We start from the raw sequence: 17,200 nt of genomic DNA, 5'->3' as shown, positions 1-17,200 counted from the left end.
GCATTGGCAACACCTTGACCCACTTTGAATGGCTAACAATTGCATTGCACGATTGGTATCTTTCTAGCTCAGCAACTTTGATATGAAACCTTTGCCATACCCTGGGAGGTCATTTCCATGGCTATAATGGTACTGATGGTGGTTTCTTGCTTGTTGATTGACAAGTTGTACACTGATTGACGATGCACTCTATATTTTTATCTAGAGCTGGCCACCATAAGTAACTACGTGCAAAACTTTGTCAAGCGCAATCCCAGGTGCTGGTCATGAAGATCTAATAATTTGGACCTGAATTTAGTTAATCTTTATCGATACAATCTTTATTGACTGATAATTCATTCCTATGAAGAATAGATGAATAACATTGTCAGTTACCTGGTTTGGCCAGACATTTGCGATGTAATCATACACCTTTGACATAACTGGGTCACGTTTGGTTGCTCTTCCAATCTCTCCAACTGTGACTGGCATTCATCAATGTTTGAATAATCAAGTTCCATTATTTGAAAGGGCTGCTCCTCAAATTCTGGTTGCACTTCAGTCCCACACTCCTGAACTTTGGACACCCTGTGCGGAGGGAAGTGGGCAGGTCGGAAGGCCTCGTCGTCGGACTGCTCCTGGGACTGGCCAAGGGGCCCATCAGCTGGTCAGGGCAGGGGGTCGTTCAGCCCGACTGCCTGCCTCTCCTCCGCGGTTACATCCAAGCCAGGGTGTCCCTGGAGATGGAGCATGCAATGTCCATCGGTACGCTCGCGGCCTTCCGTGAGAGGTGGGCGCCGGAGGGACTAGAGTGCATCATTACCCTGGCAACCAAATTTTAATTTGATTATTATTGCTTAAAGTTTAATTTGTCTATGTTTGTCAGTTTTAGTGCCCCCACCACCCTTTTCGCCAGGGGGCAATTATTTGTGTTTTGGTGCCCTTGGGGCGGAGGGGGGCGGGGAACCAGGGGGCACCTGAAAATTTTTTGGAGTATGCCCCCCCCCTTTAATCAGGGGGCACTTGATTTTTGTCTTCAACTAAAATAGCTGTATGAAAAATCGAACGCTTTGTCCCTATCGGGCGTAACTTGTGATGGGGAAGACAATCTAGATATAGCATCAGCATTACTGTGATCAGCTGATCGTCTGTATTCCATATCATATGTATATGTGGACAAAATCAAAGCCCAACTCAGCATTTGGGCTGCAGCTAATGTTGGAACTGGGGACTTTGGATGGAGGATTGCTGTCAGAGGCATATGGTCTGTAACGATGGTAAACTTACGACCGTACAAGTATTTGTGGAACTTCTTGACCCCAAAAAGTAATGCCAAACCTTCCCTTTCGATTTGCGCATAATTACGGTCACTGGCACTGAGAATGCGTGAAGCAAAAGCAATTGGTCCCTCCTCCACACTATGTCGTACAACTATTTTAAGTGAAACCATAAATCATATGACCGTCCCCTTTAAAAGGGGGCACTAGAACCGACAAATAAACAAATTAAACTTTGGCCGTTAAAGAAATCAGTTTAAAATTTTGTTCCCTCCGGTCCCTAACTCTCGTGGAAGACCGTGAGCGTACCGGCAGATAATGCGTGCTCCATCTCCAGGGACACCGTAGCTTGAGCCACGATTTAGTACATCAGAGATCACTGCCTCAACTCCATGTGGAGAAGCGTCACATGCTAGCTTGATCTCCTTGGATACATTAAAGTGAACTAACACGGTGCTGTCTACCAATTGGCTTTTACACTCCTTGAACGCTGTGTCGCATTCTTCTGACAACTTCAAATGGACCTGTTTTTTCACTAGTTCATGCAGTGGATGTAATACTGTAGCCAAATTTGGTAGGAACTTCCCATAATCATTCAAAAGACCCAAAAATGATCGAAGTTCAGTGACATTCTTGGGGAGTGGGTGCATTTCTGATTGCATCCCTTCGTTGGATGTAAACCATCTTTGTCTACTCTACCCTAAGTACTCCACTGAGCTTTGAAATAACTCACACATGCAAGCAGTCACTTATACTCGGTGCTTCTCCAGCCATTTGAGAACTTAATTCAATATGTTATGAATTTGCCTATTTGGTGATGAAATTAGTATGTATTCTAAAAAACATACAACCCCTCCAATACCTTGCAAAATCTGGTTCATCACCCCTTAGAATATGGCAGGGGTGGAAAAACACCAAATTGTAGCCTATTAAATTGATATAGGCCTAGATGAGTATTTATATTCAAGCATGACTTACATAAGAACATAAGAACATAAGAAATAGGGACAGGAGTAGGCCATATGGCCCCCGAGCCTGCTCCGCCATTCAATAAGATCATGGCTGATCTGATCATGGACTCAGCTCCACTTCCCAGCCTGCTCCCCATAACCCCTTAACCTCTTATTGTTCAAGAAACTGTCTATTTCTGTCTCAACATTTATTCAATGTCCCAGCTTCCACAGTTCCCTGAGGCAGTGAATTCCACGGATCTACAACCCTCTGAGAGAAGAAATTTCTCCTCCTCTCTGTTTTAAATGGGCGTCCCCTTATTCTAAGTTCACGCCCTCTAGTTCTAGTCTCCCTCATGAGTGGAAACATCCTCTCTGCATCCACCTTGTCAAGCCCCCTCATAATCTTATCCGTTTCGATAAGATCACCTCTCATTCTTCCAAATTCCAATGAGTAGAGGCCCAACCTGCTCATAAGTCAACCCCCTCATCTCTGGAATCAACCTAGTGAACCCTCTCTGAACTGCCTCCAAAGTAAATATGGAAACAAAAACTGCACGCAGTATTCCAGGTGTGGCCTCACCAATATCCTGCATAGCTGTAGCATGACTTCCCTGCTTTTATAATCCATCACGTTTGCAATAAAGGCCAAGATTCCATTGGCCTTCCTGGTCACTTGCTGTACCTGCATACTATCCTTTTGTGTTTCATGCACAAGTACTCCCCAGGTCCCGTTGTATTGCAGCACTTTGCAATCATTCCCCACTTAAATAATAACTTGTACTTTGATTTTTTTCTGCCAAAGTACATGACCTCACACTTTCCAACATTATATTCCATCTGCCAAATTTTGGCCCACTCACTGAGCCTGCCTATGTCCTTTTGCAGATTTTTTGTGTCCTCCTCACACATTGCTTTTCCTCCCATCTTTGTATCATCAGCAAACTTGGCTACGGTACACTCAGTCCCTTCTTCCAAGTCGTTAATATAGATTGCAAATAGTTGGGGTCCCAGAACTGATCCCTGCGGCACCCCAATAGTTACTGGTTGCCAACCAGAGAATGAACCATTTATCCTGACTCTCTGTTTTCTGTTGGTTAGCCAATCATCTATCCATGCTAATATATTACCCCCAACCCCGTGAACTTTTATCTTGTGCAGTAACCTTTTTAGTGACACCTTGTCAAATGCCTTCTGGAAGATCAAATACACCACGTCCACTGGTTCCCCTTTATCCACCCTGTTCGTTAAATCCTCAAAGAATTCAGCAAATTTATCAAACATGCTTTCCCTTTCATAAATCCATGCTGACTCTGCCGGACCGAATTTTGCTTTTCCAAATGTCCTAATACTGCTTCTTTAATAATGGACTCCAACATTTTCCCAACCACAGATGTTAGGCTAACTGGTCTATAGTTTCCTGCTTTTTGTCTGTCTCTTTTTTTACATAGGGGCGTTAAATTTGCAGTTTTCCAATCTGCTGGGACCTTCCAAGACTCCAGGGAATTTTGGTAAATTACAACCAATGTCTCCACACTCCCTGCCACTACTTTTCTTAAACGCTAAGATACAAGCCTTGAGGTCCAGGGGATTTATCTGCCTTTAGCCCCATTATCTTACTGAGTGCCACCTCCTTCGTGATTGTGTTAAGTTCTTCTCCGACTATAGATCCTTGACTATCCACTGTTGGGATATTGTTAGTGTCCTCTACCGAAAAGACTGATACAAAATATTTGTTCAGTTTCTGACATCTTCATGTTCCCCATTACTAATTCCCCTGTCTCATCCACTAAGGGACCAACATTTACTTTAGCCACTCTTTTCAACTTGATATACCTGTTATTCACGTGGACTTATATTTCCTCTGTACAGCTCCCAGACGGCTCATTCCCTGGAGACCCAAGGAACCCCATAATCCCTTGGGAGCACAGGTATTTAAGAAGCCATCACAGGTTGGAGAGGCACTCGGCAGACCTGCAATAAAAGACTAAGGTCACACAGGAGTTCGAGCAGGCGGGAGTTCAAACAGCCAGCGGCCTATAAAGGCCCAACAGTCGGGAGTCCGGGGAGTTCGAACAGGAGGCGGGAGTTCAAGGAGGAGGCCAGCCGGTGAGGCAGTCGGTAAGGTAGTCAGAGAGGCTCAGCTGGTGCAGCTGCAGCAGGGGCAGAAGGTAAACAAAGAAGGAGAAAGAAATCGAAAGGTGACGTCACAGCCAAGGGGGTAAGTGTTTGGCTGGTGATTGGTGAGTAGTTTTTCTTTTATTTTCCTTATCAGTTGGTAAGCTTTATCATTGTTTTTACCAATTTAAGTCAATCTAGGGGTTAAGTGATGGCAGGAGAGCTCAGACATGTGTTATGCTCCTCCTGTGCTATGTGGGAACTCGGACACTTCCAGTGTCCCTGACGACTACAAGTGCGGGAAGTGTGTCCTGCTGCAACTCCTGACAGACTGCATTGCGGCACTGGAACTGCAGGAGGATTCACCCTGGAGCATCCGCGATGCTGAGGATATCCTGAATAGCACGTTTAGTGAGTTGGTCAGACCGCTGGTAAAAGTTACACAGCCATAGAGGGAATGGATGACCAACAGGTAGAGCAGTGGAAGGAAGGTAGTGCAGAGGTCCCCTGCGGTCATCCCCCTCAAAAACAGATACACTGTTTTGGATATGGTTGGGGGGGCTCACTCATCAGCGGAAGGCAGCAGCAGCCAAGTCCATGGCACCGTGGGTGGCTCTGCTGTACAGGAGGGCAGGAAAAAGAGTGGGAGGGCCATAGTGGTAGGGAATTCTATTGTAAGGTGAATAGATAGATGTTTCTGCGGCATTAATCGAGACTCTAGGATGTTATGTTTCCTCCCTGGTGCAAGGGTCAAGGATGTCTCGGAGCGGTTGCAGGACATTTTGGAGCAGGAGGGTGAACAGCCAGTTGTCGTGGTGCATCTAGGTACCAACGATATAGGTAACAAATGAGATGAGGTCCCACAAGATGAATTTAAGTAGCAAGGAGTTAAATTAAAAAGTAGGACCTCAAAGGTAGTAATCTCAGGATTGCTTCCAGTGCTACGTGCCAGTCAGAGTAGGATCGCAGGATAGCTCAGATGAATATGTGGCTTGAGGAGTGGTGCAGAAGAGAGGGATTCAAATTCCTGGGACATTGAAACCGGTTTTGGGGGAGTTGAACCAGTACAAACGGGACGGTCTGCACCTGCGCAGGACCGGGACCAATGTCCTAGGGGGAGTGTTTGCTATTGCTGTTGGGGAGGAGTTAAACTAATATGGCAGGCGGATGGGAACCTATGCAGGGAGACAGAGGGAAGTAGAATGGAGGCAGAAGCAAAAGATCGAAAGAAGAAAAGTAAACGTGGAGGGCAGAGAAACCCAAGGCAAAATTCAAAAGGGGCCACATTACAACAAAATTCCAAAAAGGCAAAGTGTGTTAAAAAGTTAAGACTGAAGGCTCTGTGCCTCAATGCGAGGAGTATTCTTAATAAGGTGGATGAATTAACTGCACTGCCAACAATTAATGAATATGATGTAATTGGCATCACGGAGACATGGCTCCAGGGTGACCAAGGCTGGGAACTCAACATCCAGGGTTATTCAACATTCAGGAAGGATAGACAGAAAGGAAAATGAGGTGGGGTCGCACTGCTGGTTAAAGAGGAAATTAACATAATAGTAAGCAAGGACCATAGCTTGAATGATGTGGAAACAGTATGGGTGGAGCTGCGGAATACCAAAGGGCAGAAAACGCTAGTGGGAGTTGTGTACAGACCACCAAACAATAGTAGTGAGGTTGGGGACAGCATCAAACAAGAAATTAGGGATGCATGCAATAAAGGTACAGCAGTTATCATGGGCGACTTTAATCTACATATAGATTCGACTAATCAAACTGGTAGCAAAACGGTGGAGGAGGATTTCCTGGAGTGTATTAGGGATGGTTTTCTGGACCAATATGTTGAGGAACCAACTAGAGGGTTAGCCATCCAAGACTGGGTGATGTGTAATGAGAAAGGACTAATTAGCAATCTTGTTGTGGGAGGCCCCTTGGGGAAGAGTGATGATAATATGGTAGAATTCTTTATTAAGTTGGAGAGTGACACAGTTAATTCAGAGACGAGGGTCCTGAACTTAAGGAAAGGTACCTTCAATGGTATGAGGCGTGAATTTGCTAGAATAGACTGCCAAATGATACTTAAAGGGTTGACTTTGGATAGGCAAAGGCAAACATTTAAAGATCACATGGATGAACTTCAACAATTTTACATACCTGTCTGGAGTAAAAATAAAACGGGGAAGTTGGCTCAACCGTGGCTAACAAGGGAAATTAAGGATAGTGTTAAATCCAAGGAAGAGGCATATAAATTGACCAGAAAAAGCAGCAAACCTGAGGACTGGGAGAAATTTAGAATTCAGCAGAGGAGGACATAGAAACAAAGACAAAATGTTTAATTAAGAGGGGGGAAATAGAGTATGAGAGGAAGCCTGCCGAAAACATAAAAACTGACTGCAAAAGCTTCTATAGATATGTGAAGAGAAAAAGATTAGTGAAGACAAACGTGGGCCCCTTGCAATCAGATTCAGGTGAATTTATAATGGGGAACAAAGAAATGGCAGACCAGTTGAACAATTACTTTGGTTCTATCTTCACAAAGGAAGACACCAATAACCTTCCGGAATTAGTCAGGAACCGATGGTCTAATGAGAAGGAGGAACTGAAGGATATCCTTATTAGGCGGGAAATTGTGTTCGGGAAATTGATGGGACTGAAGGCCAATAATTCCCCGGGGCCTGATAGTCTGCATCCTAGAGTACTTAAGGAAGTGGCCATGGAAATAGTGGATGCATTGGTGATCATTTTCCAACAATCTATTGACTCTGATCAGTTCCTATGGACTGGAGGGTAGCTGATCTAACACCACTTTTAAAAAATGGTGGTTGAGAGAAAATGGGTAATTATAGACCGGAAGCCTGACATCAGTAGTGGGGAAAATGTTTGAATGAATTATTAAAGATGAAATAGCAGCACATTTGCAAAGCAGTGACAGGATCGGTCCAAGTCAGCATGGATTTATGAAAGGGAAATCATGCTTGACAAATCTTCTGGAATTTTTTGAGGATGTAACTACTAGAGTGGACAAGGGAGAACCAGTGGATGTGATGTTTTTGGACATTCAAAAGGCTTTTGACAAGGTCCCACGCAAGAAAGCACATGGTATTAGGGGTAATGTACTGACGTGGATAGAGAATTAGTTGGCAGACAGGAAGCAGAGAGTCGGGATAAACGGGTCCTTTTCAGAATGGCAGGCAGTAACTGGTGTGGAAATGTATTTTTATCTAAGCTGATACCATACGGTATTTGTGTGCCTTTTGATTAAAATGGAGTCCTGGCCCTTCCAGAACTTTCTGCATTTTAGCAGCCAGCTTGCATAAACAGCTAAACCTGCTGTTAGATGGCTGATGGCCATCAGACAGCTAGGAGACAAGTCAGGCTGAGACAAGTAACCCCCCATGGTGCTCTCCTATTGTCTACACTACAGGAGTTCCATGTCACCCCACCCTCATCTTCTAGCCATTATCTCTCTTTCCTTTACCTCATCCATTTGAAGCAAACAGGTAAACTGACCAGGAAATTGGATAATCCTGACACAATACAAGACAGGTGATAGCCCATTACCTATGACTCATGGAGTAATGGCCATTTGGCTTTCTGATAACCCTGGCAAAAGGAAATATCTTGACACCATTAACTCTTTATCTGTATTCACTGACTGTGAGACAGAGCAATACACAGGGAGAGGCCAGAACTTGGGTTTTACTGTATAAATATCTTGTGAAGCTGTACCATTGCGGAGGTGTTCATTTAGCCCTTGACTGAGTGAAACCTACCCCTTGCGAGCAAGTAAATTAAAAAGGAAACTTCTATCGGAGCTGTAAGTGTCGGAGTCATTCTTTTCTGAGGTCGAGATTTCGACACTGGTGGAGTGCTGCAGGGCTCGGTGCTGGAACCCCAGCTACTTACAATATACATTAATGATTTAGATTAAGGAATTGAGTGTAATATCTCCAAGTTTGCAGATGACACTAAACTGGGTGGCGGTGTGAGCTATGAGGAGGACACTAAAAGGCTTCAGGGTGACTTGGACAGGTTAGGTGAGTGAGCAAATGCATCGCAGATGCAGTATAATGTCGATAAATGTGAGGTTATCCACTTTGGGAGCAAACACACGATGGTCGAATATTATCTGAATGGAGGCAGATTAGGAAAGGGGGAGGTGCAACGAGACTTGGGTGTCATGGTTCATCAGTCATTGAAAGTTAGCATGCAGGTACAGCAGGCGGTGAAGAAGGCAAATGGTATGTTGTCCTTCATAGCTAGGGGATTTGAGTATAGGAGCAGGGAGGTCTTACTGCAGTTGTTTAGGGCCTTGGTGAGGCCTCACCTGGAATATTGTGTTCAGGTTTGGTCTCCTAATCTGAGGAAGGACATTCTTGCTATTGAGGGAGTGCAGCGAAGGTTCACCAGACTGATTCCTGAGATGGCGGGACTGACATATGAGGAGAGACTGGATCAACTGAGCCGTTATACACTGGAGTTTAGAAGGATGAGAGGGGATCTCATAGAAACTGACGGGACTGGACAGGCTAGATGCGGGAAGAATGTTCCCAATGATGGGGAAATCTAGAACCAGGGAACACAGTCTTAGGATAAGGGGTAGGCCATTTAGGACTGTGATGAGGAGAAACTTCTTCACTCAGAGAGTTGTTAACCTGTGGAATTCCCTACCGCAGAGAGTTGTTGATGTCAGTTCATTAGATATACTCAAGAGAGAGTTAGATATGGCTCTTACGGCTAAAGGGATCAAGGGATCAAGGGGTATGAAGAGAAAGCAGGAAAAGGGGACTGACAGAATGATCAGCCATGATCTTATTGAATGGTGATGCAGGCTCAAAGGGCCAAATGGCCTACTCCTGCACCTAATTTCTATATTTCTATGTTTCTATGTCCCTGGAGAGGGAGCACGCGGTGCTTGTTGTGTGATTGAGGCTTTCCGTGGTCAGTGGGCACGAGAGGGACTTGAGTGCAACGTGGACACATGGATCTAAATTATAATTTGAAAAGTTTTTATGTTAGTTTTCTCAGATTTGGAACATATTGTTTATTCCCCCTCATAAAGGGGCACTTATAAGTTTTTCCCTCTTGATTAGCCGAAAGAGTAGAGGATTAATTTAAACCTGTGATGCTGAATATATGAACTGTGTTTGAGGAAAGTTAGGACAATTGAGATCCTCATTGAGTTGTCAGCCAATGATACTCATTCCTCAAACATCTAACTGGCTCTGGGAGTCCATCCCCCTCCTCCCTTTAGTTGATTGGTGCTCTGAGAGGCAAGAACTTCTGATTGGGTATTGAGGACTGTCACTCATCCTCTAGGCTGCCACGCCTTGGATTATCCAGCAGTATAAATACAGGAGTTTGAGGTTAGTTACATTTTAGCTTGTTGCTTCAACAAAGTTTAGATTTGTGAAAAATAATCAAAATGGTTTCTCAAGTGTGTCAGAACTACCACCAGGACTGTGAGGATGCTGTCAACAAGCAGATCAACATGGAGCTCTATTCCTCCTATGTTTATCTTTCTATGGTGAGTTTTGTATTTGTGACCACTTCACAATGGAGGTGATGTAATGTGAATTTACTAAATTCTGTGTTATATCCAGTCTACCTATTCTGAGTATCTTGAATCTTAATGCGTCACTTTCCTGAGTTCTCTTGAGCTTGTTGAAGTTTATTTGGAATACATTCTGCACTTAATGCATGAAATTCAGAATTTGTATCCTCATTCTATGTGACTCCATGGACTTCTGTACTTTACCTTTGCAATGAGGGATGTAATCTTAAAATTAGAGTTAGTCTATTTAGGGGGCAAGTCAGGAAGTATTATTTCCTGAAAGTATGGTGGAAATCTGGAACACCTTTCTTTCCCATTCCACTCCTCCTTCCTCCTCCCTGCAAAAAAAAGTCATTGATGTTGGGCCAAGATTTATTATTGCATAGGGTATGAACATATTGTTTCCATGACCATGTACATACAAGTTTAGTGAGACTTTGAACCCTTTGAAAGAAAGCACAATATTGAGGTGATATATGTATAGTACATGTGATGTGTCTGCAATATAATACCTAAATATTATTATTCTTATCCTTCTACTTTGACCGGGATGCTGTTGCCCTGCGTCAGTTTTCGGAGTTCTTCAAGGAGCAGTCACACGAGGAACGTGAGCATGCCGAGAGACTGATGCAATTCCAGAATCGGCGTGGAGGACGGATCATTTTGGCAGATATTAAGGTTGGACTCCATAAAGGAGTGGCCTTCTGTCTGGCTCCCATTAGACTGAATGTTCCCAATGCATTGCCAAAAAATTGGTTCTAATTTACAGCACACAAGCCAGTTGGCCAAGCTGGACTGTGCTGGTTTTTATATTCCACACGAGCATGCTTCCTCTAACCCGATCAGCATATTGTTCTATTCCTTTCTCCCCATGTGCTTTCTGTTAAATACATCCAAGCTATTTGTCTTATCAATATGACTCTAATGCTTGCTATAGGTTAATGGCAATTTTATATTCTAGCAAATGGGTTCATGGTAATGTAGACTTTTGATTGCACCCCTAATTTGCTTGAAATGTTTATTTAATCCGGTGTTGGTGAACTATTAGAATGTTCGTTCTTTCCAGAAACCAGAGCAGGATGAGTGGAGCAATGGTCTGGAGGCGATGCAGAGAGCTCTGCAGATGGAGAAAAATATGAACCAGAGTCTGCTGGATCTGTACAAACTCTCCACTGGGAGCACTGATCCTCATGGAAGTTCTTATTAATTTAATTTGGGCTGAGATTGTGAAACATGGAAACATAGAAAATAGGTGCAGGAGTAGGCCATTTGGCCCTTCGAGCCTGCACCACCATTCAACAAGATCATGGCTGATCACCCACCCCAGCACCCCGCCGACCCCCACCCCCCCCCCCCAGCCGCAAGGACCACATCCAACTCACTCCCGAACACATCCAATGAACTGGCATCAACAACTCTCCGCGGTAGGGAACCCCACAGGCCAACAACTCCCCGTGTGAAGAAGTTTCTTCCAATCCCAGTCCCAAACAGCCCACCCCCCCCCCATCCCAAGAGCGTGCCACCCCTCTGCTCCGGACCCACCCAACACCGGGAACACGACACCCGCCCCGTCCCGTCAGAATCCTTCCCAAATGCCAAACACTCCCGAATGTCGAGCCCCCAGCCCCGGCCACCCCGGAGCCACGCCCCCGTGACTCCAACCACACCACATCCACCAACCGCCATTTGCGCAGTCAACCCGTCCACCCCACTCTGAACACTCCCTGCACAGAGCCCCCAGGCCCGCCCCTCCAACACACTTCGCCCCCCCCCCCCCCCCCCCCCCAGACCTCCGCTGCAATGTGGCCCCTCCTGTCCCCTGCCCTGGGTTTCTCCGCACACCCACCCCACCCCTCTCCTCTCCATCCCCTGCCCCGTCTCCCCTCCACTCCCCTCTGCCTCCCTGCACAGGCTCCCACCTTGGGGGCGGTAACCTTCTGGGGCCGGGAATTTTAGCCCCGCAGTGTGGAAGTCCTGCTCCCGCCGTAGAATTGGCCTTACCACCCCTCAATGGAAGCGGAGTGCAATTTCCCACACTCCACTTCCTTTGGAGGCAGTTACCGGGGCACGACTGGATGCTCCTGTGACAGTTGGAACTGGTGCTCTCCACTCTCTCGTCCTGTGACAGTTTGAACTGGTGCTCTCATCTCTCCTGTCCTGTTACAGTTAGAACTGGTGCTCTCCATTCTCTGTCCTGTGACAGTTGGAACTGGTGCTCTCCACTCTCCCGTCCTGTGACAGTTGGAACTGGTGCTCTCCACTCTCTGTCCTGCGACAGTTGGAACTGGTGCTCTCCACTCTCTGTCCTGCGACAGTTTGAACTGGTGCTCTCCACTCTCTGTCCTGCGACAGTTGGAACTGGTGCTCTCCACTCTCTGTCCTGTGACAGTTTGAACTGGTGCTCTCCACTCTCTCTCCTGTGACAGTTGGAACTGGTGCTCTCCACTCTCTGTCCTGTGACAGTTTGAACTGGTGCTCTCATCTCTCCTGTCCTGTTACAGTTAGAACTGGTGCTCTCCATTCTCTGTCCTGTGACAGTTGGAACTGGTGCTCTCCACTCTCTGTCCTGTGACAGTTGGAACTGGTGCTCTCCACTCTCCTGTCCTGTTACAGTTGGAACTGGTGCTCTCCACTCTCCCGTCCTGTGACAGTTTCCACTGTTATAATTTTTTATTATTGTTTCTTGTTGTTCATTAGCTATTTTTGTGTAATTTTGACGAGTTGTTGGAGCTTCGAAATGAATTCGAAGTGACTTTAGAGGAGGCGAAAGAAGTTGCTGAAAAATGGGGTGCCCCAACTGAATTCAAAAGTAGGAGAAACCGAATACACCTGAAATTTTACGACGAGCTTGCGCAAGACCACCGATTTAAAATGCAGAAGAAAATTTCAATTTCAAGATAAACGTCTTCTACTGAACAGTTGACATTGTAGTTAGTCAGCTCCAGAACAGATTTGAAGGATTAAACACTATCGCTGACTTATTTCTATTTCTAACTCCGAAAATATTACTGAACATGTCTGATGAAGAAATGAAAACGCACTTAAAGTGCAAAAGCAATATTGTAATGATTTATCGGAATCCTTAACCCTCCAACTATTGCTTTTTGCAACGCGCTGAGCAGAAATTGAAAAGATCAACACCATCAGAGAATTAGCTAAACTAGCATTAATTAACTTCTATGACATGAGCATGAGTTACTCTGAAGTTTGTTCGCTACTGATTCTTTTTTTGAAGATTCCTGTTACGGTGGCATCTGCGGAAAGAACATTTTCAAAGATGAAGATAATAAAAACTACCTTCAAAATTCTATGGGTCAAGAGCGATTGTCACACCTGGCTCTCTTTATTGAAAAAGCGGAATGTACGGATGTTTCAAAAGTTATTGATGACTTTGCCACTGTGCAATCTTGGAAGAAAATATTTTAAAGTATTTTCCTCAATTTTATTTTTATGTATTGTTAGCGTTAGTGTTTTCTCAGAAGAATCACTCAACACTCAGTCGGTTCCAATGCTGATGTGGCCTTTATTACGCTTAGCGGGGAGGAAATCACAAGACTGAGTCCAGGCTTCTCTCCACAGAACAAAGGGTTACATTCACTTTTATATGTTTCACAACAGTTACAAACATTTTACTACAGTTACACAGCCCATCATGGCTGGCCACAAGCCAATCACAACGATTATAGGTTCTTTTAACCCAATAGAATTCCCCTTATGTCTCAGGAACCATGTGTTCGTCTCTTGTCAGCTTGGGCTGATTGATATAGGTTCTCTCACTAGTTCTTTCTTCTTGGAGAAATAATTGGTTTATAACCCTGTTTACAGGAGATGGGTTCTCTTATCTCTTTCTTCCTGGGGAATTAATTGGTTTATGGCCTTGAATACGGGAGATGGATTCTCTCCTCATTATTCTTATCCTGCATCCAAGGCATTCCTATAGTGGGCCTCACAGGGTTATTGCTCGGTCATTGAACATTCAACAGTTCACAACTTGACTACCTGATTTCCCATCATGCCTGGGCAGCCATTTTATGTGTGGCCACTTTAAACTTATATGCGTTTAGATATATCTAGCAGGTGCCTAATGCCTAGTATTCTGGTATATTCTAAAGGTGCCTACCTCCTACAACATGTATGCATATGTGTTAAAGTTCTGTTGAATTCATACTTATTTTATCACATGTTCAAGAACATTGTATTAAAGACATAATTTATTTTGGATTTTCTTATTTTTTCTTTATATAAGTTGTGGTAGAGATTGAGGGGCCCTTGATCTATGTTTGCATTGGGGCCCACATCCTCTAGTTCTGCCACTGTTTGAGGGGGGTGGGAGGGTCGGGTAGGAATGCCGGGGGGAGTGCCGGTCAAAGGCCAAGGATTAGAGGCCGGAGTAGGGGCTGAGGTTCGGAAGGACGAAGAAGAATGGCACTTCCCTCCTGGATCCAGCAATCCTTGCCTTCCTTTAGCTGGCAGGTTTACCCAAGTTCTTGGAAACCCAACCAGCCAGAACTAAATTTAAAAAGGAGATTCAAAATGAGGCGTGCAGTCTCTCATATTTAAAGTGCCAACCTGTCACCGGAGAGCCCCATGTTCCGCTTCCATTAAAACCTGAAGTGTGTGGGTTGGAGGCGGGTTGGAATCGGGATTCAAATTTTTAACACTTTAACCTCCCACCTGACCCACTCACCCATTTATTGGGGTTAAAATTCACCCCCTCCCCCACAGAGTCTTAACCAGGAAGTAAAAATTAGATTTAAATGAACAACACTAATTACATTCTGAAGGAATGAGACTCCCCACTTGTAAAATTAAATTCAGTGGCAGAGAGGTTGTTTGGCACTAATTATGACTTATGACACTGTTTAAAAATTCACTTACACCTGATTGCACCAGCCCTACCTTCTCTGCCATATTTAGTGGATAACCAGTAGGTAAGCACCACAACTTCACACCCTTGGATTTCAATGCTGCGTCTATTGATACTGTTATAGCGTAACCTGTGGAGGAGCAGAGTAACTCGGACAGCAATTACGTACTCCAAATGTTGCTGTTCGATTTACTCCATAATAATGGTGAGGGCCAATAGCTCCACGACTGCCCAAAGTGGAGGAAGAGCATCGGGGAGGGCGCTGAGCACCTCGACTCGAATCCCATCGCTGAGAACAAGCAGAAACCAAGCGTAGACAGCAGAAGGAGCGTGTGTCAACCCAGGCTCCCCACACACTCTTTCCTTCAACCACTGTCTGCCCCATCTGTCTCATAGACTGTAGGTCCCACATTGGGCTCCTTGGTCACCTGAGAACTCACTTTTAGAGTGGAAGCAAGTCATCCTCGTCTCTGAGGGACTGCCTATGATGATGATAACATTATTCTCAACGCAAAATCCGGACCCATCTGTTTATATTTTTTTTGAAGGGAGTGGAAGGTTACCCAAAACATTTATACCAAATGAAATAACTGGGTTTATATAAATCTCCATTTATTAAAGGCAGGTAGTCAAAGTCTTTCAGAAACAAAAGACATCTTGCAAAAATCTGAAACCTTGTCCTTGAGCCTAATTAAAAGATCTCCATGCCCAATAGCTTTGTGTTGGTGTCTCTCCATTTTATGTTGGGGAGCAGTGGGAAGGGACGTGGGAAGTTGGCCGACTGTGGACAGTAACGAGTAAATGTGTCTATGATTGCAGGATCTGAACACCTATTGTGCAGCAAATTTAATCTAATGATGCAGTAATTCCATCAATCTCAATTGCACCACTTGATTATCCTCTAGCTCAAGAGCATTAAAATCAAACTCTGAATGGGAAGCTGACATTCCTTGATATTTGCTGCGGGACATAACTAGTTTCCCTCTTTCAGTTGTGTGACTTCCTGGAGACTCACTACTTGAATGAACAAGTGAAGATGATCAAGAAGCTGGGAGATCACATCACCAACCTGAAGAGACTGAGAGCCCCTGAGAATGGCCTGGGAGAGTACCTGTTTGACAAGCACACCCAGTGGGAGTGTGACTAAACTGACTATTGGATCAAGCTTATTGTTTAGTACTTGTATTTATATAATTACCCCCCTCCCCCACCCCCCAATCCTATAGTGAGTGATGATTTGTGACTTTTTACAAGAAGCTGTGAGACCTGCGATCATGATGTGAAATGTAACATAACTGTAAATAAACTGTTCAACATTGGACTGGGTTTTGTCTCTTTGCATGTTTGAAAAAATAAGCAACTATTCAATCAATCAACATAATGTGGTTTACATAAAACAAGAATTACACTGAGCTGTGCAACAGTGTTCTGGGATTTAGTCCAATTAAGTTTGTTTTTCCTTGGTTGTAATGGCAATATATTGACTGGGATATTCAGACTTGTTTTGTAAGACCTGAAACATTCAAGGGGGGTGGGGGTGCTCAGACAATTGATTGAGTGACAAAGCATGGTCAAGGGTTGGGGTTAAGGAGTGTCCTAGTGGTGGTAAGGTTTAGAGCGATAACTTGGAGGATAGGGTCTTGACAGCTGAATAAAAATATCCATTCCCACTAGTGGTCTCTCTCTGTGTCTCACAAATGACAACTCAATACAACAAACTACACATTTGCTGTAATGTGTTAAACACAGGGAATGTCTTCTGGGCACTTGATTATGCCATTTTATTTTAGTGAAGTCCTGGATTACGGAATCATAGAAATTTAGTGTGGAAGGTGGCCATTTTTGCCCACTGTGTCCATGCCAGTCCACCACGAGCTATCCAATCTAATCCCCCTGTCTAGCTTTAGGTCTGTAGCATTCTATTAAGTGTATCTGCCCTGGGAAGAGCTGTTTGTATTAAGTTGTTGCTATAAATCCTGTGCAGTTATTACTGCAGATAATTCAGTGATGGAACTCACCACTGCTGCTGTAGACTTTCTGTAAAGCAGAAACTGCTGTACAGACCAATCTATGAGTACATTGAACTCCGGGGACTACAATTGGGTGAGGAGGGAAAATATTAGTGACATCAGCTTGCTGACCCCGCTTCATCAGTTAGTGTGGATTCTCTCGTTCCCATGGTTCTGGGCCAGCTTCTCTTCCGCCCGCTCCCATCATGATCAAATAGCACGACCGAGGCTCATGTGAGAAAGGTATAGAAGGAATATATGTGTCCTACTCCAAAAATATATAAAGTTTCGGGAAGGAGTAAATGTATTTCTTGAAATGCACAAAGCAAAAGGCCCAAAAAGTTAAACACATTTCTCTGGAAAATCATTTGCTCCACCCCCACACACCATCCTTGGCGCGAAGGCCAAATCCCTCAATTCATAAACAAATGGGCTAGAAATTCGGG

At 44.5% G+C, this 17,200-nt stretch overlaps 1 protein-coding gene across 1 annotated transcript; it reads left to right on the top strand.

Annotated features, from left to right (window-relative positions):
* The first annotated feature begins 9,749 nt into the window (after positions 1 to 9,749).
* Positions 9,750 to 15,892, top strand: LOC139262658 (ferritin, higher subunit-like). Its single transcript, XM_070877809.1, has 4 exons — positions 9,750 to 9,851; positions 10,410 to 10,556; positions 10,945 to 11,074; positions 15,723 to 15,892. The coding sequence occupies exons 1-4, from the start codon at positions 9,750 to 9,752 to the stop codon at positions 15,890 to 15,892; spliced, it is 549 nt and encodes a 182-aa protein (XP_070733910.1).
* Positions 15,893 to 17,200: the final 1,308 nt, after the last annotated feature.

This window comes from Pristiophorus japonicus, chromosome 4 (genome assembly GCF_044704955.1).
Source record: "Pristiophorus japonicus isolate sPriJap1 chromosome 4, sPriJap1.hap1, whole genome shotgun sequence".
In the NCBI taxonomy this organism is placed as follows: domain Eukaryota; kingdom Metazoa; phylum Chordata; class Chondrichthyes; family Pristiophoridae; genus Pristiophorus; species Pristiophorus japonicus.
The sequence above is the reverse complement of the archived record's forward strand: the minus strand, read 5'-3'. Positions and strand labels throughout refer to the sequence as shown.

Excerpts from the sequence above, each read along its gene's own strand:
- LOC139262658 (XM_070877809.1), top strand. The coding sequence starts at position 9,750 with ATGGTTTCTCAAGTGTGTCAGAACTACCACCAGGACTGTGAGGATGCT. Across the intron at positions 9,852-10,409 it reads CCTATGTTTATCTTTCTATG|TCCTTCTACTTTGACCGGGA; the intron begins GTGAGTTTTGTA and ends TTATTATTCTTA. Across the intron at positions 11,075-15,722 it reads GAGCACTGATCCTCATGGAA|TTTCCCTCTTTCAGTTGTGT; the intron begins GTTCTTATTAAT and ends GGACATAACTAG.